The sequence below is a fragment of the Pseudopipra pipra genome, chromosome 3 (assembly GCF_036250125.1).
Source record: "Pseudopipra pipra isolate bDixPip1 chromosome 3, bDixPip1.hap1, whole genome shotgun sequence".
Taxonomy (NCBI): Eukaryota; Metazoa; Chordata; class Aves; order Passeriformes; family Pipridae; genus Pseudopipra; species Pseudopipra pipra.
In genome coordinates this window covers 35,290,105-35,317,548 of record NC_087551.1, presented here as the reverse complement: position 1 = coordinate 35,317,548, position 27,444 = coordinate 35,290,105, and the positions used below count along the sequence as shown (strand labels likewise).

The following is a 27,444-nucleotide window of genomic DNA, read 5'->3' as shown; positions in this document are numbered from 1 at the left end:
ATGGTTACTGGGTTGATATAAATTTTCCTTCCAACAATTATTTTTTAAATGAATGACAGAACATATAAATTATTAAGATGTTGACCCTCCCCTCTTTAAACATACAGTTAGGAGATGCCCTTCTTTTCCTGTACCAAAAAGAACCAACCCCAAAACCCAAGGTGGAGGGGGGGGGGGGAAGGAAGCTTTTTCATGTTTTCTTCACATTTTGAGAAACATTGATTTATATTTCACCAAACTGTGTCTCATTTCTTTGAACTGAATAAATTTGGTGTACTACAAGGTTAATAGAGATTTTTTAAAAAAATAGCTTTTCCCAGTTATAACAACCCTCTGATCCAGCATTTCATAATGAAGCCTATTTTAAGGTAACTTTCAAATTCTTGAAGAAGCAGAGCAGCAGTGCACACTGCAAATGTGTACTGCATTTTTCAGAGGCCCTGTAAAGTATAGAGTAACTCAAAAGTTCACCAGAATAAATCAGCCACACAAACTCATGTTTAATATTGCTCTATGTAGCCATTCTCTTACCTTTTTTCACCATGTAGGAGGGTGAAGAGGGTGCCTTATACCGCTCAGAGTACTCAAACTTTAGAAGATTTAATTTTGCTTGTTAAACTATTTTCTCATGGGCTGCAGTAGAGGAGAATATGATTGCAAGGAGTTCAGATAGCCTTGATATATTTACACAGATGTACAGTAATACCTGAAAATAAACACATCTGTCCAGCTTTTTAGAATTTTCATTGTATTCTGTTTCAGAACTTGCATGCAAAACAAACATTTCTCACAAATGTTAAAGTGATGGGAAAACATAAAATGCGTTTGTTCCATCTTGAGCAACCAAAATCAAATGGAATTTAATTTTCAGGCTATCACTAATACTAAAATTTTACAAATTTTCGTTGCCGTAAATGTGTATTTCTGTTACAACTTTAAAATATGGATTTAAATATTGTCTTAGGCTCAGAAATGTTTGCTTTAGGAAAATGGTAAAATACAGGCCAAATCTGACATCCTGACTTAAATCCCCATGGCTTATCTCCTTTTTAAGTCTCTTTGCTCAGGATAGAACTTCCTAAGGGAAGAAGTTCAGAGGAGTAAAATACTGATTTGTTTTCTCTCAGTTCATCTTCCACCAGCTTGATATTTTTTTTTTTCCTTCAAATGCTCTTATCTTTTTCTCACCAGTGGAAACCATAATTCTGTGAGTAGCTTCTGAATACTGTTTTTCTGGCTTCCATTGATTTCATTACAGGCTTTCTTTTTGCTAGTGTTACACTAAATTTATTGAATAATTCCACTAAGGAATGTAAAAACACAGGGTTGCTAAATTGGCGAGTATCTTTTTGGTGCCTAAACTACCGTTTTGCTTCTAAGTAATTTTATTTTTGATAGCACTTTGCCTTTAAAATGGTATTTAGATAAAATGATTGTTTCTAAAGTGATCATTTGCCTAGTATCATTATTTCTGTTGTGGTTTGTATTAAAAATGGCAGGTGGGTGGGGGTTTGGGGTTTTTTTGGGTCAAATTATGAATGATTCTCATGTGATTGAATGGTGTGTGCTGAGGCATTGTTCCCACACACCACCTGATCTCTTTATATCTCCTGTGTTGCAGTCAAAGCACAATGGAAACCCCCCCATACCTTCCTGTTACCATCACTCCTCACCACCATTCTCCCTCAAAAAGTATCCAACAAACAATTTGGGTATTGCTCTGTTTACTGGTGGCCTGCTGTCTGCAGAGCCCTTGTAGCCCTCTTCATAGGGGAAGGAGGAGAGGGAGCAGAGAGACTTAAAAATCACATCCCATTTCAGGATGAGGTGATTTAGTTCAACCCAAAATAGAAGTCTGTTTTAGAGCATCTTTTGATAATGTGGCATACATTTCCATTGCTGAACATCGCAAAAGTTGGTCATGCCTTGTAAAAACTGTATCCAACACTTAAGCTGGCAGGCATCCCTTCCTGGGATCATAATATGTGACAAAAACCAGTGATAACAATCTGGAAGAAATTCTGGGTTATTTTTTATTCAGAGGGAAGACATGGAAAGATCAAATTCTTTCCAGGCTGAACTAGTTCTTATTTAATGCTCTCTTATTTGGCTACATGGAACATTGGGCCAGGAACAGCTGAATCAATAATCGGTCTAGCAAGAGCTATCTTATTTTGCTTTGCTTTTACTGCTCTTCAGTTCAGTTAAATAGCAAATGTGAAAGTGGGCAAACAGTATTTAAAATGGAGTACAATTTGTTGATGTTTTGTCTATCACAGGTCGAGATATTCCAGTACAAACACTTGTAGGATTTTGTTGAGATTGTCGATAGTGGTTTTGTCAAGGTTTTCTTCTGTGTCCTCCATGGTATGCCATACTGCAGGAAAAGGGGATGGAATCAGATGTAGGACTGGAACTCCTATAAAAAGAAAAGTGAAATTTGGAGAAGAAATATTGGAGAAGTTCTGTTAAGCCAACTGATATGTCGCCATTTAGCAATAGAGTCAGGTAACTACTTAATAAACTTGCTTTATAGGGTGTGTCACTGCAGCTTCCTTTTATCTTGTCTTATTTTGAAGCTTGTGACTGCATCCTGTCATTAAATTGTGTGTTTCCTAAAACTGTCACCTTCCTTTCCTTTGAGTACTTTTGCCTCCTTTTATTTTTAAGGCACCTGTAGTTACTTGTTGGGGTTTTTGTTTGAGATTCCTTTCATTGTAGAATGTTTAGGAGCCACAGAAGGGCAGAGAAACGACTGCAGCTCCTCAAACTGAAAACTGATTACCATGACAAATGATTGAGCGTTTTAGAAGCATTTTTTTTAGTTCTCTCCATAAATGGTAAAGTAGGGTCTCTTATTTTTGCTCTGTAAAATAGAACCACTGTGATCTTCAGATAAGGAAGTTCCACTTGAAAGGATTATACCACTGTATACATTATATATATATTATATATATATATATATGCATCAAGCCACCTATACATACTGCAGCTTATAGATAAAAGAGGAATTAAATCAGACTTCTGCTTCCTGATCACTTTTGGGAGAGGAACACTTTTTTTCTCCAGCCTTTTTCCTATTTTACTGCTTTTCCTCTAATTTTTCAACTGTGTACCCTTAAGGAATCCATTTTCCTCACTGGGTGTTGTGTTATTAGAAAAGATAAGGTGTAGTCATTGTTTTCCCCTATCAGCTTCTCCCATGTAGGATTTCTTATATCCCTGGACACACATAGGATGGCTGTGTTGGATTTGTTGGACCTGGACCCTGTCTTGATGTGAAAAATGAAAGACTTGTGGAGTTGGAGAGCCATTGAGCTGCAGACAGTAAGCACAACTCAGTGAAGAGAGCACTCACTTAGAAGTGGAGAGGTGTGGCTGCCCTTGTGCCTGCTTCCAGAGCTGTGTGCACATTTTATGTTATTCAGTAGTTAACAGAGCATAAGCAGTGGTAAAATTAGGGGCTGGATATGAAGATACCTCCCTCCTTTCCTAGGGAGACACCCTCTTCACTGAACTTGTGTCGCATTCCTTTCTGGTCAACCCTTCTCTAGCAATATGACTCTTGCAGTCCTTGCTGTACAGTAGAAAGCTTCAATCAGAAGAGTTTCACTAATCTACTACCCTTATTTGCCCCACCTTCGTTTTGAAGATGCTTTGCTGAGTGCTTAAACTAAGAAGGACATGAAATACACATTTCAAACTTGGACAAGTGCTTTAATTATTGACCTGTAGCTTGACAAGTGAGAAGCAGTATGACAACTACTTTCCCTTTCTTTGATCAAATCCCAAAGGAAAAGAATGAACACAGAGCCAGAGGCTGTGACCCAGGTGTCTGCCAGAAGAAGATGCTTAGATTGGGGATTACAGTTTCAGGTATCTGCCTAATTCCAGAAGGGATTTCAGGCATAGTGTGTCCTTTGGTATTTCTGTGGACTACTGTCTGCACTTTTCCCATCCTCAAGGTGACAGCTATGAAATCTCCATTCTTTTTAGGGAACGAGGATATCTAATTTGAAAATGTGAAGTTTTGCAGGAGTCTTAAGTCTTTAACTTTAAACAGTTTTTAAACAAGTAGTGATGTTATTGTAACTTTGACAACAGATCTTTAAAAAATTTTGTAGTTTTTAGAGACATAACCTTAAGTGTTTCACTGCTCCTAGAACAGTAACTAGCTGACTAGTGTGGTATGTAGTGATATCCCGCTGGATCAGGGTCACTTATCTTTGTAGGACACTACTGCTGACAGAAATTTCCATTCTCTCCATACCATTGAAGCTGTGTTCCCGCAAAGTTATGATGGGTGTGTTTTATTGCTGCTTTTTTTGGGCTATGTTTTTCAAAGTTGTAAAGTTGGATTCAGAAGCCTCAAGTTGGGGCAAATAAGCTTGAAAAACAGGATCATATGCACTTGCTCATTCAGTAAATTGATGCGTTTCTTGCCGAACATATACTTTAAAATACAAGAACGTCTGGTACCTCTTAATAAAAATGGAATGTGGTCATCTTCAACCAAGCCTCGATGTAAAGTACTGTGGAAATACTGTCCTTCAACAAGGTGATTCTTCAACAGATTCATGTTGTGTAGCTTTTGCTCTGTAAAGCATAAGGACAGTGAGGCATGTTAGCACAGTTGAATTGTTTTTCCTGTCACAATGAAGCTTTTTCCATCAAAGAAGGAAAAGGAGTTGGTGACTGTCTTTTGCGTTTGTTTAGTACTTAGAAGGCCTCAAGACTGGTGCTATTACCATCATTTTACAGAAGTGAATACTAAAACATAGAAGTCAAGCAGTTCCCAAGAGTCACAGAGTGACAATCAGTAATGGACTCTGTTTTGTGGCTTCCAAGTGTCTGTGAGTCTGCCTCAGTTGTTTTATTAATTAAATATTAAAATCTTCATGTAGGTTTAAGATAAATGAAATTTAATGTTTACATTAGTAAATATTATTACTGTAAACCAGAAAATTTATCTAAAAATCTGATTTCCAGGACTTAATACTCTTAGAAACTACACACTACATTTTGAAATTCATCCAAAGCCCATATCCCTCTGCTTACCAATTGCTTGAAGCCTCTGAAACCATCGAGTAGTGTTCGGAAAATAATTGGGAAAGACTGGGTTTGGTGCACCAATTAAATCCAGTAGTACAAGCAGGTCCTACAGAAGAAAGAATCTTTAATATAGAACTCTTTACTACAACACCACCAACAGCAATGAGCTTCTTGGTTCCTGTATAGGTCATGACCAGGTCTTTGCTAGCTCTGGCTAAATGTCTGGCTTTTCTACCATGGTGCCTGAGAAGAATTTATTAGCAGAACATTATTCCAAACTGGCACATTTTGCTGTCTTTCTAAGGAGGGAAAAAGTAGGCTATTTCTCTGTTCCTCCAGCTGAAGCAGGCTGCCTTGCTTTGTTTGCAGTTTTTGTGTTATATCCCTTTAAAAGAAAAACTATGGTAGGTGGGGAGAAAGAAGAGGAAATTGCTTCTTCCCCTGAGAACAACAAAGTCTGTCAAGGGAAAGCCATTTTATGAGTCACAAGAAGCAGTGACAGAAGTGCCTCAGCAGTGAGTAGGGAATGTAGAAGGGAACAGACAACCAGAACGTTAGTAGTAATCAAAGAGAAACAGAGATTGCTGTAACTTAGTACTGAGCTAGGGGAGATTTGTTCATAGGCCAATACTATGTGCTCTTTCCTTATCACTTTGAATAATCTTTCCTGAAGAAGGTGGGTATCCTAGTTTACATTCTAATACATTTGTGTATTTTGATTTTTCTATGACTGCTCCTTATACTTTCATGGGCAGGTCTAAGCAGATTCATCTGAACAGCTTTTGCCAACTCTGTATTTTATCATATCTCATAAGCCTGCTTCTTCCTTTAACTTTGGTGGGTTCATGGTTTCTTGGGAATTTGGCCAATTACCTACAAATTAAATATTTTAAAAAATGCAATTTACTATTATTCATTAAGGAGGTGAAAGCCACTTACTATGCCCTGCAGCTGGTTTGTAGTTGAACCAGGTGGATGTGGAGTAGATACCATTTTTTGAGCTAAGTGTTTAGATCCATAGAGGGAATCGGAAGGGGACCACCGGACAAAGGCTTCTTCACCATCAAAAAAAATGAGCTGAAGTGAAAGGTCTGGTCTTGAAGTTGAGCTGGTCTGTTGGAGGAAGTTAGAAGTAAAATAATTGGCCAGAACATTAAATAAAGGACAAACACTGTAGCCATATAAGCAACATAAGCAACAGTAAGGGTATATTTTCAAGGTCCCTGATGCAAACCTTCCTTTGGCTGTTAAACACATTATGGTGTAATAATGGTAGCGATTTATGTAGCATGGTGACAGATTCTGCAGTCTCGTATCATTCTGGTTCTGGTTAAAAGTTTCATTTCTGACTTTAGCAGACATGAGCCGAGTGTTGAGACAGGTCTGCAAAACTAGGTCGCAGAAACAGTATCTCAAATAAGGAGGAGACATGTCAGTAACAACACCGGATGGAGTGCTGATATTATTACTTGATTGTGCCACAAGGATTAATATAATTGCTACAGCTGTGCATCAGTGGAGGAGAATTATGTATTTGTGGAGTTGGTGGTTCTTTGAGGGACGAAGAGCCATTTTTCATTCGTGAAAAGAATGACTATTTCTTTTTTTTCAGGGGAACTTGTAATCACTGAGGCAACTTTACCCTAAAACCAAAGCAGAGAGAGTGGAGTAGATATGCCCTTCTATTTCAACAACCAAAAATATCACAGCACTCAAAACTGAGGATATATATAATAAATGTATTTAAGGTCACAAAAGAGATATCTCTGTGAAATTTCTTTCCCATGTCCCCTTCTCTCTCTGTCTACTGTATGAAGCCTTGTTTGAACTGTAAGCATTTCCTACTAATCTACAACATGGCTAAACCATGTTCACTAAATGAACAGTTTTGGGAACTGTAGTCTTCGCAGTTGCTATAAATATTTTAACCCCTCTGAATTAACACTACTTCAAGTGAAATTGCATGATGTGGTTAAAAAGGTGGAGTCACTGGCAGCAGTCATGTCCTGTATGGGCTACAACTCCCAACTGGCTGGAGCTGATCCAATATAAACAGTAGTGGAAAACTTCTCTAAAATGTCGCTCACACAGGCAAGATTATATTGATTATGCTTACAGTGATATATTGATTACTGGCAGTGGTTTGCTGCCCTTTGTCCTTTGCACAGGACAGAGGTCTTTCGACAGCAGTCATTTTGCATTACGTTCTGGAGGAAACTTTATCGATGCCATTTGAATTTTAGAAAGTAGTATTTGTGTTATTATTGCTGTTTAACACATTTTAATAACATAGAGAGATGTCTTTGCCTATTAATATTAAACTTACTGTATATAACTGGAGAAACATCAAACTAAAAATCACAGCTGCAAATCAAAGTATAAATAGATGTAGATGAAAACATAACAAAGTCTGTTGTGCTACCATGAGTAGAGCAAAAAGGTCATAGCTAATGTATTAAGCAGATGGATCCTAAAGTATATTTTTAACAGACTGTACAAATGGTGCAAAGTAATTAATTGCCCTTTTGTCAAATGCTGTCATCTTACATGAAATACATAAAACAATCTTCATTGTAATGTGATGCACTACTAGTGAAAAATGCCAGTCTTGAAAGTCGGTGTGCAAGCTGTTCTATAAATAAGCATCAGGCAAATTTATTCTAAATGAAGCTTCCAAATGAAAGCATATGTATTACAGGAGTGTTTTGTTTTGTGATTAAAAATATTGGCATATTCCTAATCTTCTCATTCTTACATATTTGCATGTCAGAAGGCATCAAATCAGTTTCTGGAAACTATCGTTGACAAGTAATTGTAATACCTGAGCTGAGTGTATTCCTGCCACTCTGTAAAGTGTTCCTCACACGTGAGAGACCTTTTCCTGAGAAAAATCTGTAAGTGTATGAAAATTATTTTTTGTAAATAGTGAATACTGAACCAGTAGGTGGCACTCCTGAATCTGTAATCCTACAGATTTGTAATCCTACAAGCTTTTAGAGTTTGTGGGCTCAACAGATTTTTATGCCCAGCAATTGCAGCACTTTGAAGCAGATTTTCATAGCATAGGTAACAACAGACTGATAACATTATACTTGTTTCATAAATAAACTATTCAAATTGTGATACAGGAAGAAAAGCTTAAAATCCTTATGGGATGGAGGGACATAAGTGTCACTCTCCTGCACAGCAATTAGTTCATCTGTGTCCCAAAGCAGAATACAACTGAGAAATTTTAAAAATGCAAGATTTGGAATGCAACAAAACTTTGTCAGTGACCCTAGATGTTATTGGATAGAACAGGAACTTCTGAGTAGGGTTCTGTGCGTTTTAGTTTGAAAGTAGCAAGTCTATGAAGCATGTATTATTGATGTAAAATTTGTTATTTTTATATAGTATATGTTTATTATATGTACAGATCTCTGTTCTTCTTGAAGTCAATGGGAGTTTTATCACAGGCACAACAATTGGAGAACCAGGCATGCAGGCTGCAGAAAGAATGTGGAAGTGCCCTAAGTCCTATTGCTGTTGCAAAAGCAAATGCAAAAGAAACAAGTACACTACCTTGATTAACTGAAGCTTGTTATCCAGAGCACGTGCCAACTCCAATATCATAGCACAGGGCACGGCTGAATCAGTTGCTCCTACAAACACTCTCTCCTGCCATTGTTGTCCAAAGAATTTTGAGTCATAGTGGCAAGCAAGTACTAGATGGCGTTTTGCAGAGGGGTCAAGAGTGCTGATAATATTTGAAAATGTTTGATATCCATATGGTGTGTATCTCTGAAATGTATCTTCTTCAATTTCCCAACCAGCCTTTAATCTTTGAAGACGGTGCTTGATATGCTGCAATTATAAAAAATAATCAGATCAATATTGCTTGCTTCAGAAAGATGTTGCAGACAAATTGTCATCACCTAATTAATAGTGACCCTTAAGCTTATTTCTGTAAGTTCATTATATTTTTAAAGGATAAATTTTATAGCAAAAAATGTAATGTCACTATATAAAATAAGTGACAGCTTTGCTACCTTAGCCTTTGACTAGCTCATTTGCTTTTCATTTCTCCCTTTTGACTCCTGCCTTCGGAGCCTGAAGGTGTTTTGAATTATGGCCCATTAATATGACACATTAAGATCTTGATCTCTAAAGTTTCCAGGCCAGTGTTTTTTTCATGTGTAACTAGAGCAGATTTAATGTTTACCTCTTAAAATCTAAACTCATTTGTGCCCTTAAAACTCAGAATTGGCTGCAGAGACCCTGGTGTGGCTATTTTGACAATTACCACACAGAGATGCCACGGCATAATAATAATAAAATGCTCTTTGGTTTGGTTGGTTGATGTGAGGTGTTGGGGGTTTTTTAGCTTCTATGAGCAATCTGCCTTTCAAGTGACCTAAGTTGTTTAAAAGGCTATAAGAGATGATTCCTTTAAATTAAAGAAAGAATTAAACGTTTCAGAACAACATTTTAAAAATCAAATCCTCAAAGTGTAGCTCATGAAAAGATAAGAATTAAGACAGTAAATCTGTAAAAGAGATAATTTATTTTAGTTATCTTCCTACTAAAGACAATACCTCTAACAACCCCAGTTGTACTTCATGCAGAGTTCTGGCTAACTCTTATTAAATGAGGGACATCTCTATTTCTCTGTTGAGCAACTTATTTTTATGGGTCCCTAGAGTGCTTCTTCAAGGCAGATTCCTCTTTCTTTAAGTAAACATTAGGAAAAGCCTCTAAGGGGAAAATAAACTTTGAAGACTTGTTCTGCTCTTAGTGAACTCAGTGGGAACATTGCCATGTATTTTAGTGCTAGAACAAACTTCCATTTTGTTTGTGGTCACCCACTGAAAGCTTTTATGGCATTGTATGGTCTATCAGCTATCAGTAGGCAGAGCAAAGGATGTCTGTTATGGATTAACGGGAATATATAAGCGTGGATGGAGTTTCCAGTGTGCAGCAGCCATGGTTGGCACTAGCCTTTTCCCCTAAAGGAGTCTGATGCTTTTTCTGTGTCTCAACAAAGAAGTGTCATCCATTTCAAACTCCACTGTGCTTCGACAGTGGGAGACTCTTCTTTTTTTCCTTTGATGGGGGTTTAATTTAATACATGCTGTTACCTTCTAACAGGATGACTCTACTTTGAATGTGATTCGTGGTTTTCTAGCCCAGGCTCAGCTATTTTTTTGTTTTTCTTCCTTTTCCCCTTTTGATTTGGCTGCCTTCCAGAGTATCACTAAAGAAACCACGAAACTAAATCTATAGAGATATGTGCCCTCACACACACACACACAAAACATAAAAAGGCTGCATTTTTGCAGTCTACCAATTGCAGAGTGGCAAATAAATTTATGGTAGTTAGAGCTGTCTTAGAGCTGTTGAGTCACTGCGTAAAGGGTGGATGAAGGCTAGTGAGATGTTGTGAATGTCTTCTAGCAAACTCAGCTGTACCATTGTTTGTCTCCTGCTTAGTTAATGCAATCCAGAGCCAGCATGGCACACTGTCCTGAAGATGCCCATGCTGTGAGCACAGAGCAGAGGTGCTGACCGGGCAGCAACCCAATTGTGTGGCAACTCCTTGTGGCTCAAAGACAGTGTGCTGGAGCCTTTACTGGCTTGGGGTCAGCTGCAATCTGGGCATGTTAGCCCAGCATTACCACACTGCTGTGCTTGGGCCAGTGGAGTGAGCATGGTATGTGGACCAATGCTGCACTTTGTTGTGCTGGCCATTTCATCTGCCTGCCTGTTTGGGCCCCTCTGATCCCTTTTGTTGTTGATACATCCATCTGAAGGAACACTTCAGAGGACTGTAACAGCACAGGACCCCTCTGGAAAAAGGTGTGTGTGTATGTATGTATTTTATCCTCATGCATGGTCTCAGAGGATTTGAACCAGTGACCAAAAACTTGCTCATGTGAGGGAAAGGGCAATGGCTGTGTTGTACTTTGGATACCAAACCTGAGGCAAACTTTTTAATTAAAAAAAAAAAAGTAAAATTTTTCGTCATGCTATGCAGCCCTGGGAAATAATGTCAGCTAAAGTGCAAGCTGTGTCATGTAGGCTCTATGCAGTCTAGACTTGAACAATGATAGAGTTCATCCTACTGAATGAAAGGAATGTGCTGTCCCTTTAGTGGTCACCAAGGCATTACCAGAATATAAGTACTAGATGTTCTTGGAGGTTTTCAGGAAGTGTTGTCTTACCTGTCGTACGAAATAATTTCCGGGTGATCCTGGGTATCTTTCTATCAGGATAGGGCGCAAATCATTCTGCCACATTTCAGAAATATCTGTGTTTGCCACAACTTTTTGAATAGCATCAGAACCTAAAATTCTTGGTTGGTGAGAATACTGTAGAAGGCAGAGAAAAGGAAGACTGCTATAACTATTACTAGACCTTTTTAATCATAGTTTTCTTCAAAATTACAGTAAATATGATATATTGTGCTAGTTTGATTTACTCACAACAAAAAGTAATTTTAAAAAGTTATCACTCTGAAATTATTTGCTCTGTATCTTTTATTTCCAGGCAAAATATACTAATATTAAAAATATGTGAGTAAGTTCTACATACTAGCTAGCTGTAAAACCTCAACCCATGAATGGGTTCTCTGTTTCCTAATATCTTAATTCTACATACATACAGTCATGTCTGCAACCATGCCACCTTCAGCTGAAGTTTCTATTGAGACAAACACCAGAAGCTTTGTTTCTAGTGGTAATAATGTTTAGCTTTATGCTGTGTCTGTGTTATGAGGTGCAGTACTGCAAAGAAATGCATAAGGTAGCTCATTCTCAGAGAGAGTGAAGCTGTGTCATTGTGGCCTCTGCCCACAGCAGTGGTATGAGTGTGACTACACAGCAAGGCATGGCACATTTGGGGCTGTATGTCAGCTTGGTGACACATGGGTTAACCTCAGAACTGATGGCTTGTCTCCTGTGACAACCATTAGCATGTTAGCTGCCTCCCACAGGACTGCCTTTCTGTTGCCCAAGCACAGAACTTCAGGGCTATTTCAGGTGACCTGGAGTGCTGGAGGCATCCTCATGGGGCTCCCAAGTGTATGTCTTGCATGTCAACAGCCTTTCTCCCTCTGACTCAGCTGTGGTTTGGGTGGACGTGGTGCCTGCGGATTTGGTCCTTCTCTCCTCCCCCTGACAGTGCTGTACCATGTCAAGTAGTGCCCGGTAGGCAGTGGCCAGGGCCCAGCAGGTTGCTGTGAGCTGGCCATCTCTGGAGCTGCCAGAACATTTTCCCTTCACCAGTCTTATCATGCTAACAGGATCCTGCAGTTGTTCAGGGGTGAATTTCCAGATCATTGGAGGAGAAAACTTCTCCAAATACTGGCCGATGTCCTCCCACTTCCCGTGCCACTCAGCATTATCTGCTCCCAGGGCAGGTGTCCAAACAACCTCCCTAGAAGGCCCTGTTCTGACCCTAAACATGGTGTACACAGTACAGAGCAGACAGAGCAACACTAACAATAACATTATGCTGTCCTTAACATCAAAAGGGAACTCAATATTTTCAAAAACTGTTGTAGCAGGTCTGAAGGGGAAGAAGGAGGTGAGAGGCTGGAAACAACCATCCCCCCCTGTTCCCCCAAAGGGCTGGATGCGATTTTTAATGAGGCCCCAGAGGTAGCAACCCAAACCAGGACACCTGTCTACCTCATCCTTTTTGAGATGAGTAAGGGGAGAGAAACTGGAACATGAGCACACCATAGTTTAAACTGTAGGATAATGGTATTTTCTATTTTACTCTTTTCCTTTCTTCAAACTGCTTAACAGCTGACTTGCTTTTGGGGTGTTGCTGCGTCAAACTGACATTTTCATAGATATCCATAGTCTAATGCCATCACTGTATGTGTTAGCAAAAAATAATCATTCCCTCTCCTTTTCCACTCACTCGTGCGTCATTTCACACGTGTCTGAAATACCAACTAAAACTCATGACCTGGCAAGAAAGTATACTGACCCTGACAGTCAGGTATAATGACTTGTTATTTTATTACCCTGAATGATGAATATTGTTAAAAATGGGGTTTATCTCGCTATTTGACTTCTTTTCTACTTCATTTGTGTGTGTACTGAGCAAAGCAGGTACAAGCACAAGTGTTTTCTCAGCTTTACTGTAAAGATTTAATTCTGCCTTTCTCTTGTTTCCTAGTTGTTTATCTACATGTAGACCTTTCCTCTAATTCCATTTAAGTTTAGTGAAATTAAGCAGAGGGATGATGCAAAGACACCAAATATTACTGTGCCAATTTTAATACAGCATTTAAAGCTGAATTTTAAGACTGTAAGGACACCAAATTTTAGGATGTGCAGTTAATATTCTTAATGCTAGGAAATTTAGACATGGGTTAAAGAAAAATTGCATTTTGTCTGATATAAAGAAAAACTTTTAAAAGTTCGGAAATTGTACTGTGGAAGTTGTAAAACTGTCTCTTGAAAGACTAGAAGTAATACAGTGGATTTAGACCAGTGTAGAAGAGGCACAGACAAGAGAAGATGTTGTCAGGGAGTTATTCTGTTTAGGAGGAGCAGGGTATAAGGGGAGAGAGAAAAGCTAAAGCTATGTGCTTCAGAAGAGTGTAGGAGGACAATTTAAGGAAGTTCAGAAAATATGTCTGCAGCTGAACAAGTGAAGGGTTCAATTAGAATGAGGAATCATCTTGCTTCCAACTGTAGAGCACGCCTGGTAATTGGGGTAATTGAATCACTTTGCAAAGAAATTTTTAAAGTACAAATGCATGAAAATACTTCAGGAGGGAGGAATCAAATTCCATTTCTAATAAGGGAGATACCTTCAAATTTGGGAAGTGAAAGTAATTGCAAAAGTGGTTATGAAATAAGCAAAATAAGATCTGTAGGTGACTCATTCTTTACAGTGTTGCCACAACAGGGAGGCAGAACAATGTATTTATGACAGGGTTGTCACTAAACCTGTTGTACTAAGCTGCATAAAACTGCAAGACTTCAAGTTCTACAAGTAGCCCGTGCTCACCTGTAGGATTTTGAACTTCTGGCTCACATTCCTTCAGGGATAAAGAACTAAAAGTTGTCAAGGGACAACAAGTTGATGAGAAAGAGGAAGTGGTTCTTGCTTAGTGTGTGCACAGGCAGAGGCGATCAGATGCAATGGTTCTGCGGTTAGATGGTGCTGCTGACAGCACTGGGGTGTAGAGTGACTGGTGGGAGTGGAATGAACTAAAGAGTGAATTGGTGGGACTCAAGGGGGCTGAGAAAAGGAGCACTGGGGCTACGTTCGTGTTCATTGACTAGTATGACTAAAGAATTAGCCTCACATATTCTTACATATATATGTACATATACATGTATTATGCATAATATAGATGTATTATGTTACAGATATGTAGTCAGTACATGAGCTATACATGTATATATAATAAGATATAATTAACAGAACAGAATGACAAAGTATCTCATAAAGAAACAACCCAACACTAACTTAAATGGGGAGTGAATAAAATCAAGGAGAAAGGGAATGACTAAGGGGAAGTGAGTGGAAAAGTATGAGGGAAGCTTGATTTTGCCAGTTTGTCCTGGACTCTGATCTATTGGTGAAGAGAATGGTGCACTAGATTAGTGGAGTTCAGTTGCTTCTGACTGAACTTTGAGTTCAGCTCTTCTACAAACACCTGGGGATGGGCCCTAGACATATATTTTCTGTTTGGAAATTCCTGAAACTTTTAATTGAATGTGATTTGTGGTTGTATGCTCTCCTATGTTTCATGTGGTTTAGTTCTTCACAAAGAAACTATGTTAGTGTTTCATAATGGACCATTGAGTTGTTACACAGAGAAATCTGTGGTTTTAGGCTTACTACTGTTTAATTAAACCTTGAGAGTGCTTTTTTCACTGGTTCACATACCATGAATTAGAAACAATATAATATGGGTCTGCAACATATTAGAGTATTATATCCTTTCAAAACAATTTCGTAGTGGATCTCGGTACCATTCCTACTCGTTTTTCCTAGATATATGTGCATCACTGCTGGAGGAGCTATTCTTAAACTAAGACACTATCCTCCGACTCACTATAATCACAATGAAAACTGGAGTACAATAGAATGTTACATGGAATATGATTTCAGATTTTGATCCGTCTTGTCCTCTTCGGGCTTCCCTTAATGTCACAAACTGCCTCTGACAAAGCATATCGCTCTCGCTGCCCGGTCTCACCGAGACGTCAAACGTGTGAAGGCGGCTTGTTCTCTGCAGTCACCAAGCTCGGGGTACGAGGAAAGCCGTGTCACCCACCCTCACCTGCGGGCCGGCCCCTTGGCTCCCGCGCCAAGGGCGACCCCCAACCCGAATTCATGTTGGCGCCTAGGGCAGGAGGGCATGGGGCTGTACCCCGCCCAGCCGCTGACCCCTGCCCGCCGGGAAGGTGCTCCCCCACCTCCACCGAGCGAGGCAAGAAGCGCCCGGGAAACGCAGACGCGACCCACCTTCTCCAGGGTCCACTGTGCTCCGGCGTCCCTCCCGAGCGCCAGGTGCAGGCAGGCGGCGAGGCACAGCGCCCCGGGCAGCCGGGGAGCGCCCCCCGAGACCCCCGCCATCCCTTCCCTCCGCCTCTCCGAGTCCCGGGGGTGGAAAGGGTAGAGCCGGCGCTGTGCCGGCGGAGGTGGAGGAGGGACGGACGGAGGGAGGGAGGAGGCTGCTGCTGCAGGAGCGGCTGTGGCTGATGGAGCCGCAGCCCTGCCAGCCTCTCCCAGCCCGTGTGCCCTCCGAAATGAGCCCCGTCCCCGGCAGCACGTCAGCACTGCCACGGGCCCGCTCCCCTCCTCCCGCCGCGCTGTGAGGGGCGGCGCGCAGGGACTCATGATTCCCACTGTGGGAAAAGCCGGAGCCTGCGGCTTTCCCCTGAAAGCTGGTTTTGTGTTCCGAGGGGCGGCTGTGGGATGGGCTGGGGGTCGGGGGCCCCGCGTGATCTCATCGCGTTCGGGCAGCGGTGGGAGCTGCGGGCGCTGGAATGAGGGAGGGCTCTGCTGCGCTGCTCGGGCTCCTGCTGGGAACGGGCCGGGATCAGCGCTCATGGCTGATGGCCAGCTCGGAACGGATATTCGTGAAGGGTCTGACAGGGCAAAGACCTACAGAACTGCAAAGGGGTTTAATTTATTAGTTTATAAGCTCTTCTTAATATCCTTTTTAGGCCTAAACCAACAGTACTTGCTAGAATAAAAATCCATTCTTCAGGCATTTTAAATTCTGTAATTATACTATCAACTACCAATGAAGCAAAATCTGTGGTGAGGTGGTATTTTGCAGTAGACCAATTAAAATTATTAAACCAAAGATACAAGTTTCTGAGCCCGTGATCCCTTCTTTACATCATTTGACATCACCGTTCTTGCTCTACGATGTCGCAGAAAACATCTAACTATTCTGCATCAAAGATACTCCTTTTAAAGTCTCCAGTTTTTATATGTTTCTTAAAGCTCAGGCTCAATGCCAAAACAAGAGAAAAAAAAAAGATGAAAGAAAGGAAAGAGGGAGGGAGCAGGAGTAATCATATTGCTGCTCTCCAGCCTAATACTGGAAAGTCAAATCCTGGAAACTACAGCTTTGCAAGTATTCAGAGTGTCTACAAGGGTAATATTAGAGAAACAGGCCAATTTGTGATTCGCAGATTGTTGACCCAGTTTTCACAGATTTCCTAAAAAAGCTGAAGGATCTGCTGCCCAGCATACAGATAACATCTCTGGTGGTGATAGCTTTACTGCAGGATCAGCATCCTTCTAGCTGATACTCAGAATGTGGCTGTATCCAAATTTTTCATATATGGGAAAACGAAGAGTTAATTTAAATCAGGGCCTTTTTCTTTCTTTTCAGTCACAAAAATCCACTCATTGCTTCGTTAGGAAATTGTTCTAAATGCAAAGTCATTGGTTAATAGGGAGAAATGGGCAGTCATTTGATTACCAAGAAAAATCAGCACAGTTTACAGATTTTTTGCAAAAGCTCTGGCATGTCAGCAGAGATCAAGTCACAGGAAATTAGTCTAAATCCAACTACCAAGATGACAGTGATCCTAACAGGACTACATGAAGAACAAAAATCTGTTGCCCCTCCATGAGACGTCCTGTGGTTGACCGTACAATCCAGATGCTGGGCAAAACTTTTGGCTGATTTGCCAGAGTTCTCATTTAGCAAAAAAAAAAAAAAAAAAAAAATACAATAGCAATAGGAGAATTCTGACAAGAATATAAGCTTGAGTCAGGACTTAGCTAACACTGTTTTTCCTGAAGGGATTGTGGTTGCACTGAGGGCTACAGTTCTTTGATGGATTACAAACTTGGCAAGTGTAAAGTCAGATTTAGGTAGTGTTAATATCACCTACATGGGAAACACATATAAAAGTGTAAGTGCTGGGCCAGATGCATAGAGAGATTGAATGGGATTTTTTTAAAGGTGTTACTTTTAAAATTTGGAGTGGAGATGTTGCCTCCCTCCTCCCCATAACTACCCCAGAAAGTTCTTTGCCTAATGGTATAAAGAAGACTGAGGGGAAAAAAAAATCCATTAAAATGTAACAGAAATCGGAACGATTCACAGCTGAAAATAGAATTATGTAACTATTTTAAAAAAATAATACACAAAGTTTAAAAAAATCAAAGTTGCTGGACATTTTGTTTTTTCCAGGGATTTATAAGGGAAAAATGTTGTTTAGTCCTATTCCATACCACCTTATTGAAAAGGTGTCAACAGATTGCTAAGTGGTCATCTGTTCTATTTTATACACTTAAAATAGTTGGTTTATTACCCCGGAAAATCAAATAAAGGTAATCAGATGTCATCTAGAGGGGGAAAAAAAAGAAGAGAGTTTATTTGAAGAAAAGCATACACAATCTGTGAAGGAATAATGTGTACACTGTCTCTTCCTGTGCCCCAGTTGGTGTGACAGTGCCATCTACTGAAGTCCCGACAGACAGACGGTAGAGGCAGTGCTGTCAAAAGCTTTTCCTTCTGCTGACTCTCCAACATATCAGAGGCCAAACCACCTCTCGGAAGCTGAGGCCATGTGCTCCGTCATTACCTTGGCTATTAACTCTCGAGAAACGTGCTGCCAAATGCCGCGGATTTAATGCTCACCAGTTTTCTCCAGAAGGGGAACTCTTGCACCTTCCACCATTGCAAATGCGGTTGTGATGCTCAGCTTTTTCAGCTGGCAGACCCATGGCAGGGAGAGCAGAGTGAGTGTGGTTTGTTTAGGTGGTTTGGTTGTTTGTTTGTCTTGAATCCAACTAATACAAGGTAATTTTGAGGCCAGGTTGGATGGAGCTCTGAGCAGCCTGGTCTAGTGGGGGTGTCCCTGCCCATGGCAGAGAGGTTGGAACTAGTCGGTCTTTAAGGTCCTTTCCAACCCAAGCCATTCTACAATCCTGTGATTTTGTGCCTGAGCTATGGCTGATTTGCCAACAGTGGTAATCCAGCAGTTAGAATATACAGGCTGAGATTTCCAGTGTTTGGCAGCCTGAGCTACTGCAGGCTCAGAAATCCATAGGCAGCTCTTACAGCCCAGAGGGAAAGGGTGGTGGGGCTGATGTTCACAGAGAAGCACAGGGGCCTGCAGGTGCCCAGTGCTCACCTGCAACCTGTGGGTTTGAGCTGCTGTTCATCCTGGTTAACTCCTCCACCACTGATCTCTATAGGGCTTGGAACAGACTTTATCAGCCTGTGGAAGCACTGCACTTGGTCACTCGGGTTTAAGAGATTCTGTTTCTATGGGCTGATGTTTTCACAGATGAAGTTTTAGTAAGTGAAATGTGCGGGTTAAATGTAAACATTTATTTAGGCAAATAACTTTATTTCACAGTTGGTACGGTAGAATTATATATATATGATATGAATGAAGCTACTCATCTGGCAGATGCAAGGATCTGTGAGATCATTCCTTAAACTGGTGGGGGTGAATTCCAAAAAGCCAATTACATATAATTTATAATATAAGTATGTATTTTGTTTTCAAAATATATGTTTATACCAAGGTAAATTTTGATTCCATGCTTTTTTAAGTCTATACTAAACTTTTCACTGGTTAGTTGGAGTTGGATTTTGGGACAAAGTTCAACTAAGGGCTCAAACCAAGACGATGAGGTAATTCAGAGACATATCCATATTTCAGGATTTTATCCAAACCAAACCTGAACTCCTAACTCTTTTGGGGGAAGGGGAAGAAATGAGACAATGACCTGAAAAAAAAAAAAAAGAAAAAGAAAAGCATTTTTATATTTTGTCCACAGAGATACTACTTCCTCTTTTCTCTTTTTGCAAGCATTTATTGCAGATCTTGCAAATCCTGAATGGGTGCATTTGCTATGCAGCATCAGTGTCAAAAGCAGTGTAAAAATAATGGCAGCATGTGCTTATGGAATTTCACAGACAAATGCACCACTCAAGTCTTCCAAGACATTGCTTTTTTTTAACTCAGTTAGATGACATGAAAATAAAACATTCAGATAGGTGAATAGAAATGAATATATTATGTATCCATTTTTAGATACCAATTATCCAAATGCTAGTGGTATTATTTTCTAACTGGAAAAACATAACGCATTTTTAGAGTTATAAAACAGTTGTTCCAAATGCAGTTTGTCTTTGTAGACCTTGTGGTCCATACAGAATGAAAAACAGTTTTTGTTTATAAAAGCAAATAAATACAATAAAAGTTACCCTTGTTTCCTGCTATCTTGTAGATGCGAGAGAGAGTGATTTCTAAAGGGCAGCTGGCTTCAGCAGGGAAAGCTGAGCTGTGAAAACAAGCTAACCATCTGAGGGAATGATGTGGACTCAGAAAAAAAAGAAACATTGATGAAATCCACAGGAAGTCACTAATTATGGTAGTCATAAAAATAACAAAACAGAATGCTCGCCCTGTCAGTTACTGCAGACAAGGCTGATGATGTCATGGTGCTGCTACACAGTCACACAAAGTCAGCTGTGCATATGGACAGATGTGTGTGCTGCTCTATACATAGATGCTGAATGCAGAGCTGCTTTTGGATGTGTTTTACACAGAGATCTTTACAAACAGAACAGGTTTTGGATGCTTCAGGAATATTTGCAGAAAGTAACATTGGAGAAATACTTACAGAAGTTTGGTTTATTTTGGCTGATATTTTCTTGTGTTCTGTAATAAATTGATTTTAACTAATCCATCTTCTGATTTATGAAAAGGCGGATATTATGGCTTAGGGCAGCAAATTAAATGGCACCAACCCTATTGGATGGTAGAAAGCTGAGCTTCTTTACAAAGAAGTATAATCGTTGCCCAGTGACTGTGCTAATTCCTAATATCCATCTGGTATTGTCCATAAACAGCTATTTTTAGGGCTGTTACTCAGAATGTGAGAAGCTTGCTGCACTTTAAGTACTGCTGCACTTTTAGAGTATGTGTTGTGCTAAACATCAAAAATCATGTTTATGGAGGCAAGCTCTATGTTTACAGTGGTGGCGTGTGGGAGTCCCACTTCAGAGGAAAAAGGAAACGAAGATTGCTCAGTTATCTGGTGCAGAGCTTTGGCAAGAACATCCTCTATTCATGGAATAGCCTTCATTAAGAAGTCCCAGGGTGGTTTTTGGCATTCAAAACCAGTAAAAAGCAGAATCAACCATTAACTGCTACAGTTTCAGTTTAAAGTACTTCCAGATTTTGACAAGAAGCTGCATGCTAATTATTTATCTAATGAACTGGCTCCAATCAGAGTGCAGACCTGGTTACGCTCCGTATCAGCTGCACTGTGTAAAGATCTGATGCAAAACAGGGTGAAGTAAAGTGGAAAGACTCCCTTCAGTTTCAGCAGGTTTTAGGCCAGGCCTCAGGAGTGTAAGATGAAGGAAATGAGAACGTATGTAACAAACAGCGCTATAAATGACAAGGCACTAATCTGCTTCTCCATCTGTTTCTCTCCGAGCTGAGCATTGGAAGCCTTTGAATTTCTGTTGACAGTTTGCCTTTTCCAAGTGTTTTTGGTCTGGTATATAATTTAAACTTCAGCAACTTCCTATGGTAGTGGGTATCATTTTAAGATTTGTACACAGAAATTGAATCCAAATTCAAGAAGGAAGATTACGGGTTGTCTCTTCACAGGGAGCTTTTGGACTGGAGGGAGGTTTCAGATGCAGTTTTGCCTTGTGACCAGTTTTATTTGGTACTTTTGCTCGTTGTGTTTGCTAAGTATCTTGCGTGCAGAGATTTGGTGCTGATGCAAGAGTGGCATCATTAACGCAGAGCAGGAAGACAGGATTTGAGTGTATCAGAGTATTAGAAGGGGGGACTGAAACGTACTAGCAGACGGTGACAGTTACGTCCGAAAGGGCCTGGAGAACTGAGATCTTGCTGAGCCACACGCACGTCCGTAGGGGCTACCGGGAGGCGGCGGGGACGCTGAAAGCCCTTCCCAGCTCCCAGGTCAGCGCGGCCGCGGAAAAGACCAGCGCGATGCTGTGACACACTAGGTCAAGTATTTCCTGTGCAGCGATGGAGGGCCTGCCCGCGGCCCTGGGGACACCCCCGCGGGGCTGCGCCGCCCCCAGCCCGGCGAGGTGAACCGGGGGGGGCGCGGGCGGCCGGACACAGGGGCTGCGGCGGCCCCGGCTGGGCGCGGGGCGCGCCCCGAGGCGCCGCGGGGAGGGCGCGGGGGCTGCCCGGGCGCGCGGCCGGCGCTGGCACAGCCCCGGAGGGCGCGAGCTGGCGTCGCCCCAGCCTTTGGCAGGGCTGGAGGCGGCGGGGGCTGGGGAGGCGAGGGCGGCAGCGGGGCGGTGGCTGCAGCACGGAGCGGAGGGCCCCGCTGCCGGCGCCGTGCCGTTCCACCGCGCCCCGTCCCATCCCATTCCATCCCATCCCGCTGTAGCGGTTCTGGGCAGCGCCCGCCACGGGCGAGGATAACTAACGGAAACTCTTTCGGGGAGCCCTGCGCCTGCGCCGCCGCGCGCGCTGAGCCCCCCAGCCCGCGCAGGGCACGCCGGGACTCGTGGTTCGTCGGGGTTGGGTGGAAGGTGCCTGAACGCGGTCGCGGGACTACAGCTCCCGGCAGCCCCCGCGGCGCAGCCCCGTCCCGTCCCGGGCGGCGCTGGAGTGTGCGGGGAGCCGCGGGGCTGGAGATGCGCGAGCGGCCGCTCCGGCCCGGGACAGCGGGGCCGCAGGTGAGCGCGGCGGGGCCGCGGGCGCCTTCGCCGTCGGCGGCCGGCGCGGGAGAGCGGGGTGCGGGGGTCGGGGCTGCCGCCGCCGCGCCGGGGAAGGGCGGGGGCGGACTCGGAAAGTTCCTGCCGCGGCGGCGGGAGCGGCGGCTCCGGCAGGGGCCGTGTCCCGGGGGAGCCCCCAGCGCTCCCCCCGCGGGGGAAGCGCCGTCGCGGCAACAGCTTCGCCCTGGGTATCCCGGGGTGGGGGCGACGGGCCGAGGCCACATCATCTCCGGAGATGGTGCCGGCGGAGGCGGGTCGCGCAGCGGGGATTTAAACCTTGGACGGGCGGACGGGACGGGCGGGTGCCAGCGCCGGCCCGGCCGGGGCTGCGTGACCCGCGGCAGGCGCGACGCGTCCCGCCGGTCCCGCCCGGGCCGTGCGGGGGGAACCGCTGTCCCTCTCGGCGGGAACCGGCACCCGCGGGGGTAAAGACGGCCGGGGGAGTCGCTGGGAATGGGGTGCGACGGCTGCGCCTCACCTCGCAGCGGGTTAAGTACCAGGAATTTGAGAAGCTGCCCGGGAGCTGCTCGGCTTGGGAGCAGCCCAGCAAGGAACGGGAGGGTTAGCGCTTCTGGGCGAGGGGAGGCTGCGAGCTGGGAGCAGGGGAAGGGGACAGAGAGGCTCCCTTCCTAGCCTTTGTACCTCTCTGCTCTTTAGGTGTGGGGTTTCCTTTACATAAATAAAATACGGAGTTGTAGACTGCACGTAAATTTCGACATACACTTACTTTATTTGATGTTCGGAAGAACTCTATCCTCACTACAAAATGAGCAGTTTGTATGACTTTCCTTTCTTAGAAAGGTCCATTCTTTCCCGCCAAGTAGCAAAAATAGCCTTCTTTAAAGGCTTATATGCAAATACAGGTGGTATGAAAAGGCTTTGTCAATGCAAATGTATCATGCTTTTGGTAAATATAATTGATGTTCTAATTAGGCAGCTTTTGTAGTGTGTTTTCACAATCTAAATTAAATTTGTTTAGTAGACTCATTAATTCTTTCTCATCATAAGGCTTTTGTGTTCTCTGTTATGTTGGTTAGGCATTACTGTAATTCTGATCCACACCTAAGGCTTTGTATTTGCTTGCTCTGGTGTCTCTTGAGAGGTACGGGAAGGAAAAGCAGTATGTAGAAAACAACAGTCATCTTCAAGCAAAGCTGAAGGCACTATGAAGCTGCTTTCTTGAGAAGGGTTCTTAAACGTTGCTGTTCTTACTCTTCCTGTTTTTGACCTTCACCTGTATCACATTTAGTGTGTTCTTTAAGGCAGAAGTTATCTTTTCATATGTTGTTGCTACATGTCCAGCAACTGTTGCATATTTGAAGACAACAGTTTCTAGGTACCTGTGCTGAAAATCTGGAAGTTATCAAATTGTTCTCTCATGGAGCACTTGTTAGGAATTTTTATCACACTGCCAAGAGCTTCTCTTCCTTCCAGTAATGCAGTTTGTGTACCTCTCTTTCCTTATTTACCTTTCAGAATGCAATGGCAGTGGGGCTTTGAGTTATTACACTGGTAAATATACCAGGAGTGCACAGTGTATTAAATTGACTCTTTTACCAATTCTCAGCCTTATTTCTGATAAGGGCAGCTTATACTATGTGCAATAAACTGTGGCATTTCTCTTCTGAAATTTCATTTCAAGAATGATGTTCTTTCAGAGATTTTATTTTTTTGTACATAAGGGAAGGAAAGAAAACCTTTTCCTGTGGCAGAAGTTGCATGGGGAATCTAAAAATTATTCTTTTAAAATATTTCAGTTGCTCATGAAATGCTTGAAATATCGAATTGGGTAAAATAGCATTTTGTAACAAGTATCTTGAGCCCATGCTCATGAAATTATTTATTTTAAAAAGTTGTAGCCAACTTGCTTTTTTCATCAGGCATGTGAATGTAAATTAATTTGATTTTTTTTTTCCAGTGGAACCAATGCTCAGTTGTATGCTCTGCATATCTTCCTGTAGTTGGAGTTTATGCAAGATGTTCTTCAGTTGTCTTGAATCACAGGATTAAAATCCTGAGTACATGCTATGTAGAATTTGAGTTTTGACTTTATGGGGGGTTTTTTGACATTTCAATGCATTTAATAAATTTCCTTCTCTACCCACCAGCTTCTCAATATAGACCTACAGAGCAGAGCTGTGGTCTACTGCCCCCTCTCCCCACCTTTTTAATTTTTTTCCTCTTAAGTGCTAAGTACTTTGCTCTGCCAAATTACCATTAATTAGAAGTTGTGGTAACATATTGGGCAGTGTTAGATCTGATTTGTCTTGAGTATCACAGAGTGGGAAAGTAGTTGAGTAGAACTATAAGTACAAAACATCACTAAAATAACACATTTGAGTAAAAGAAGTTGGTGATTCTGCTGCTTCAAAGTACAGCGGTTATGACCCTGCTATGCCACTATGCATTTCATGTGAAATGACAGCTTTATCTTTTCCCCTACAGGCAGAGTACAACGTTTCAAAATGCTGGAGATTATCTGGGTGAAGCTAGAGATTACATTTAATGTGATTCGGTCTTCAGACATTCTGCTCCTCAATTTCATGAGCTAAAATATTTTATAAAAATGAAATCAGATATCTTCACTGATCTGCAGGTTAACTGTGTCCTGTGAATTCAGAGAAGCCTTTCTGAAGGAGGAATTGATTCATCATACATGGACTTCTGTTGTTACTCAAGGATACACCTTTTTTTTCATTCTAAAAGCCTATCTTCATGAAGATGCATCTGCATTTGAGATATCTGTGCAATTAGGTGAATGAGGATATTTTTAATGAATTACCAGCATCTATTTCCATCTGTTTCTCCAGCTTTTGTTTTTTAAGAAAAATGAAGAACAAGTATAAAACAGCAGAGCTGATGTGTTTCTGTGAGGCCTTTATGTAAGCCTCTGTTGTCTGGATGTGGTGCTAAAGGACAGGCAATCTGCTTTCAATGATTGTAACTGCAGAAAGACAACCTTTAATTTAAAGTAACTTGCAGCTGTAATTATTTTGCTCTTTGGCTTGCACGAATGAAAGGGAAATTTAAGTTTTACTGGTCATTTTACTGAACTAAGAAAGGGAAACTTACATTATCCTTGTTTGCATTTCAAACTAAGAACTGATAACGTATTTTTCTTAGAATTTGACTACTACAGAGATCTTGACAGAGTAAAGCAAGTCAGATGTCAGCAAACGACTCTTCTCCCCCATCCTTACAAAAGTTTTCCCCATCTACGTGTCATGTTGCTGCACCACAGACCCCAACTTTGTCTTCAAGTCCCCAGTCGGGGCTCTCCAGTCGACTCTCCAATGGCAGTTTCAGTACCCAGAGCCTCACCAACTCCCGAGGCTCTGTGCACGGGATCTCCTTCCTTCTGCAGATTGGTCTCACTCGAGAGACTGTCACCATTGAAGCTCAGGACCTGTCCCTCTCTGCTGTTAAAGACCTCGTGTGCTCAATAGTTTACCAGAAGGTAGGGTTTAACCACATTCTGTTCATGGCATCCCTTGTTTGGTAACAGACTGCTTAGTGATAACAATGTGTGACTGAATGATGCCAAGAGATTTGGTATGGTGATAAAGATCCATGTTAGGTATTTGCAGTTTTGCACAAATTTTGCTAACTCTCCAGGTAGAAGCTTTTAATTTAAAAGGAGTAGACCCTCCTGTTACTTTCTCACTTGTGAAATCTAGTAAAAGAAGATGTAGTAGTAAATTTTCTGCAAGAATTACTTTTCACAATATGGAGACTATGTTCTTTCCTTTCAGCAATTGTCACTGATACCTCAGGGTTTTATAGTTTATGCTTACTGTTGTTAAGGAGTATTCTTGGAACTGTATAGCCAGCCCTAATGAAAGGACCAGTTGTGGCTATAGACATGCACTGCACACTTGCAGACTTGCAGGAGGAAATAACACTGATCTTGCTGGTTTTGCATCCAAGTTTTATCTTTATTTAGGTTTGCTAGGTTAGATCCTTCTAAGCAACCTTAAAAGCAATTAACAATATTTCATAAATAAAAAAATAATTGCTCTTTCCCTGCAAGGCCATGGATGAGTGAGAGTGAGGGAGTTGAAAGTGAATTATTTTGTAGGGAATTGTTTTCTCTATGTCTTTCATTATTGTGATTGGTATTTATGGTTGGTTAGTTTTATACGGTTTTTTTACTTAATAGCTTGAAAGAATGTAAACTCATATATTTTATGTTATTTCCATATGCTTATGTATCTTTTTTCCCCATCTCATAACTTACTGCATCTTCCATATTTTTACAAACTAGTTGTCAAGCAAGCCAATTTCGGAATGACTACCAAAATATAGTCCAGCATGTTAGTTCCTTTCTGAAGAGATGAGTTATTTGGGTCAAATTCTTTTTTTTCGTGTACCCTGTGTGTTAGCTACACCTTTTTGCAGCCATTTTAGGGACCGCTTTTTCTTTCTATATGAGCTCTTTCTCTTTGTATCTGCATATTTCCTGTCTTCTGTCTTAAAGAAAGATGAAAACAAATACACTTACTTTTCTTTTTCCTTTCTGTTCTCTTGGCAGGCTCAGCTAAACATTTAGCTCAAGTTCTTGTTATAGCTCAAGAAACTTCTTACATGCTGAGCCTAATCTACTGCAAAACTGATGAGGATTTCATGATCAGTTTTCCTCTTTTGTCTGGCTTTGCTGCAGTTTTTGCTCTCCTGTAGCAGATGCTATGAATAAATGACTGCTCAGTTAAAACATGTTTGCAGGCAGCAAACTGATCAGGAAACAACCTCACGTGTGCTGGATTCATCTTTCATAAGTAGTTTTGCAGCCACTGCCTCTACCCTCTATTTGACAGCAAAAGGTTCTGCCTTGACTTTTTTCTCTTAGATCTGTTGACTGTTGCAAGACTGTTGCAAGATTAAATATTCTGGATTAGTATATACATAAGACTGTGCTATTCTGTGTAGTCATGTGTATGGTTGCCTTTTTTTTCTAGTTGAAAGCTTTGAATCTGGGTATGCTGTTGAGGCTGAACAGTGTAAAAGCTTCCCTTTCCTGTGGTATTCCACAGCCTGCTTCAAGTGTCTTGTCTTGATGTCACTTCAGGGTACTGTATAGTTTGTTCTTTTGATAGTTCTGTACTTAGCAGTATCTACTTACTGTTGCATTCTTTAATGAATAAGGACAAATACTTCTTTTATTTGGAATAATAATTTACGAT

General features: G+C 41.6%; 2 protein-coding genes and 1 long non-coding RNA gene across 6 annotated transcripts in view; 1 reads left to right on the top strand and 2 right to left on the bottom strand.

Moving 5' to 3' along the window:
* Window positions 1–476: 476 nt before the first annotated feature.
* QPCT (glutaminyl-peptide cyclotransferase) lies at window positions 477–16,131 on the bottom strand. The gene is made up of 7 exons (XM_064648612.1): window positions 15,529–16,131; window positions 11,253–11,399; window positions 8,614–8,895; window positions 5,992–6,165; window positions 5,059–5,158; window positions 4,480–4,596; window positions 477–2,419 (listed from the first exon to the last, which is right to left on the bottom strand). The coding sequence occupies exons 1-7, from the start codon at window positions 16,114–16,116 to the stop codon at window positions 2,274–2,276; spliced, it is 1,554 nt and encodes a 517-aa protein (XP_064504682.1). The 5' UTR covers window positions 16,117–16,131; the 3' UTR covers window positions 477–2,273.
* Window positions 16,132–17,878: 1,747 nt separating this feature from the next.
* Window positions 17,879–21,744, bottom strand: LOC135411271 (uncharacterized). The gene is made up of 2 exons (XR_010429072.1): window positions 19,754–21,744; window positions 17,879–19,272 (listed from the first exon to the last, which is right to left on the bottom strand). It is a non-coding gene; the product is annotated as an uncharacterized LOC135411271 (long non-coding RNA).
* Window positions 21,716–27,444, top strand: part of PRKD3 (protein kinase D3) — a 45,263-nt gene continuing 39,534 nt past the window's right edge. For 3 of the 4 annotated variants that reach the window (XR_010429069.1, XM_064648604.1, XM_064648603.1), the window contains exons 1-2: window positions 22,113–22,225; window positions 24,710–25,721. Coding sequence is in view for 3 of the 4 variants with exons in the window: in XM_064648604.1 (XP_064504674.1) it covers window positions 25,431–25,721 (291 nt within the window). In the remaining variant the exon portion in view is untranslated. Of the gene's footprint in view, window positions 22,226–24,709; window positions 25,722–27,444 lie in introns of all 4 variants that reach the window. The other variant, XM_064648605.1, reaches the window with a different exon arrangement.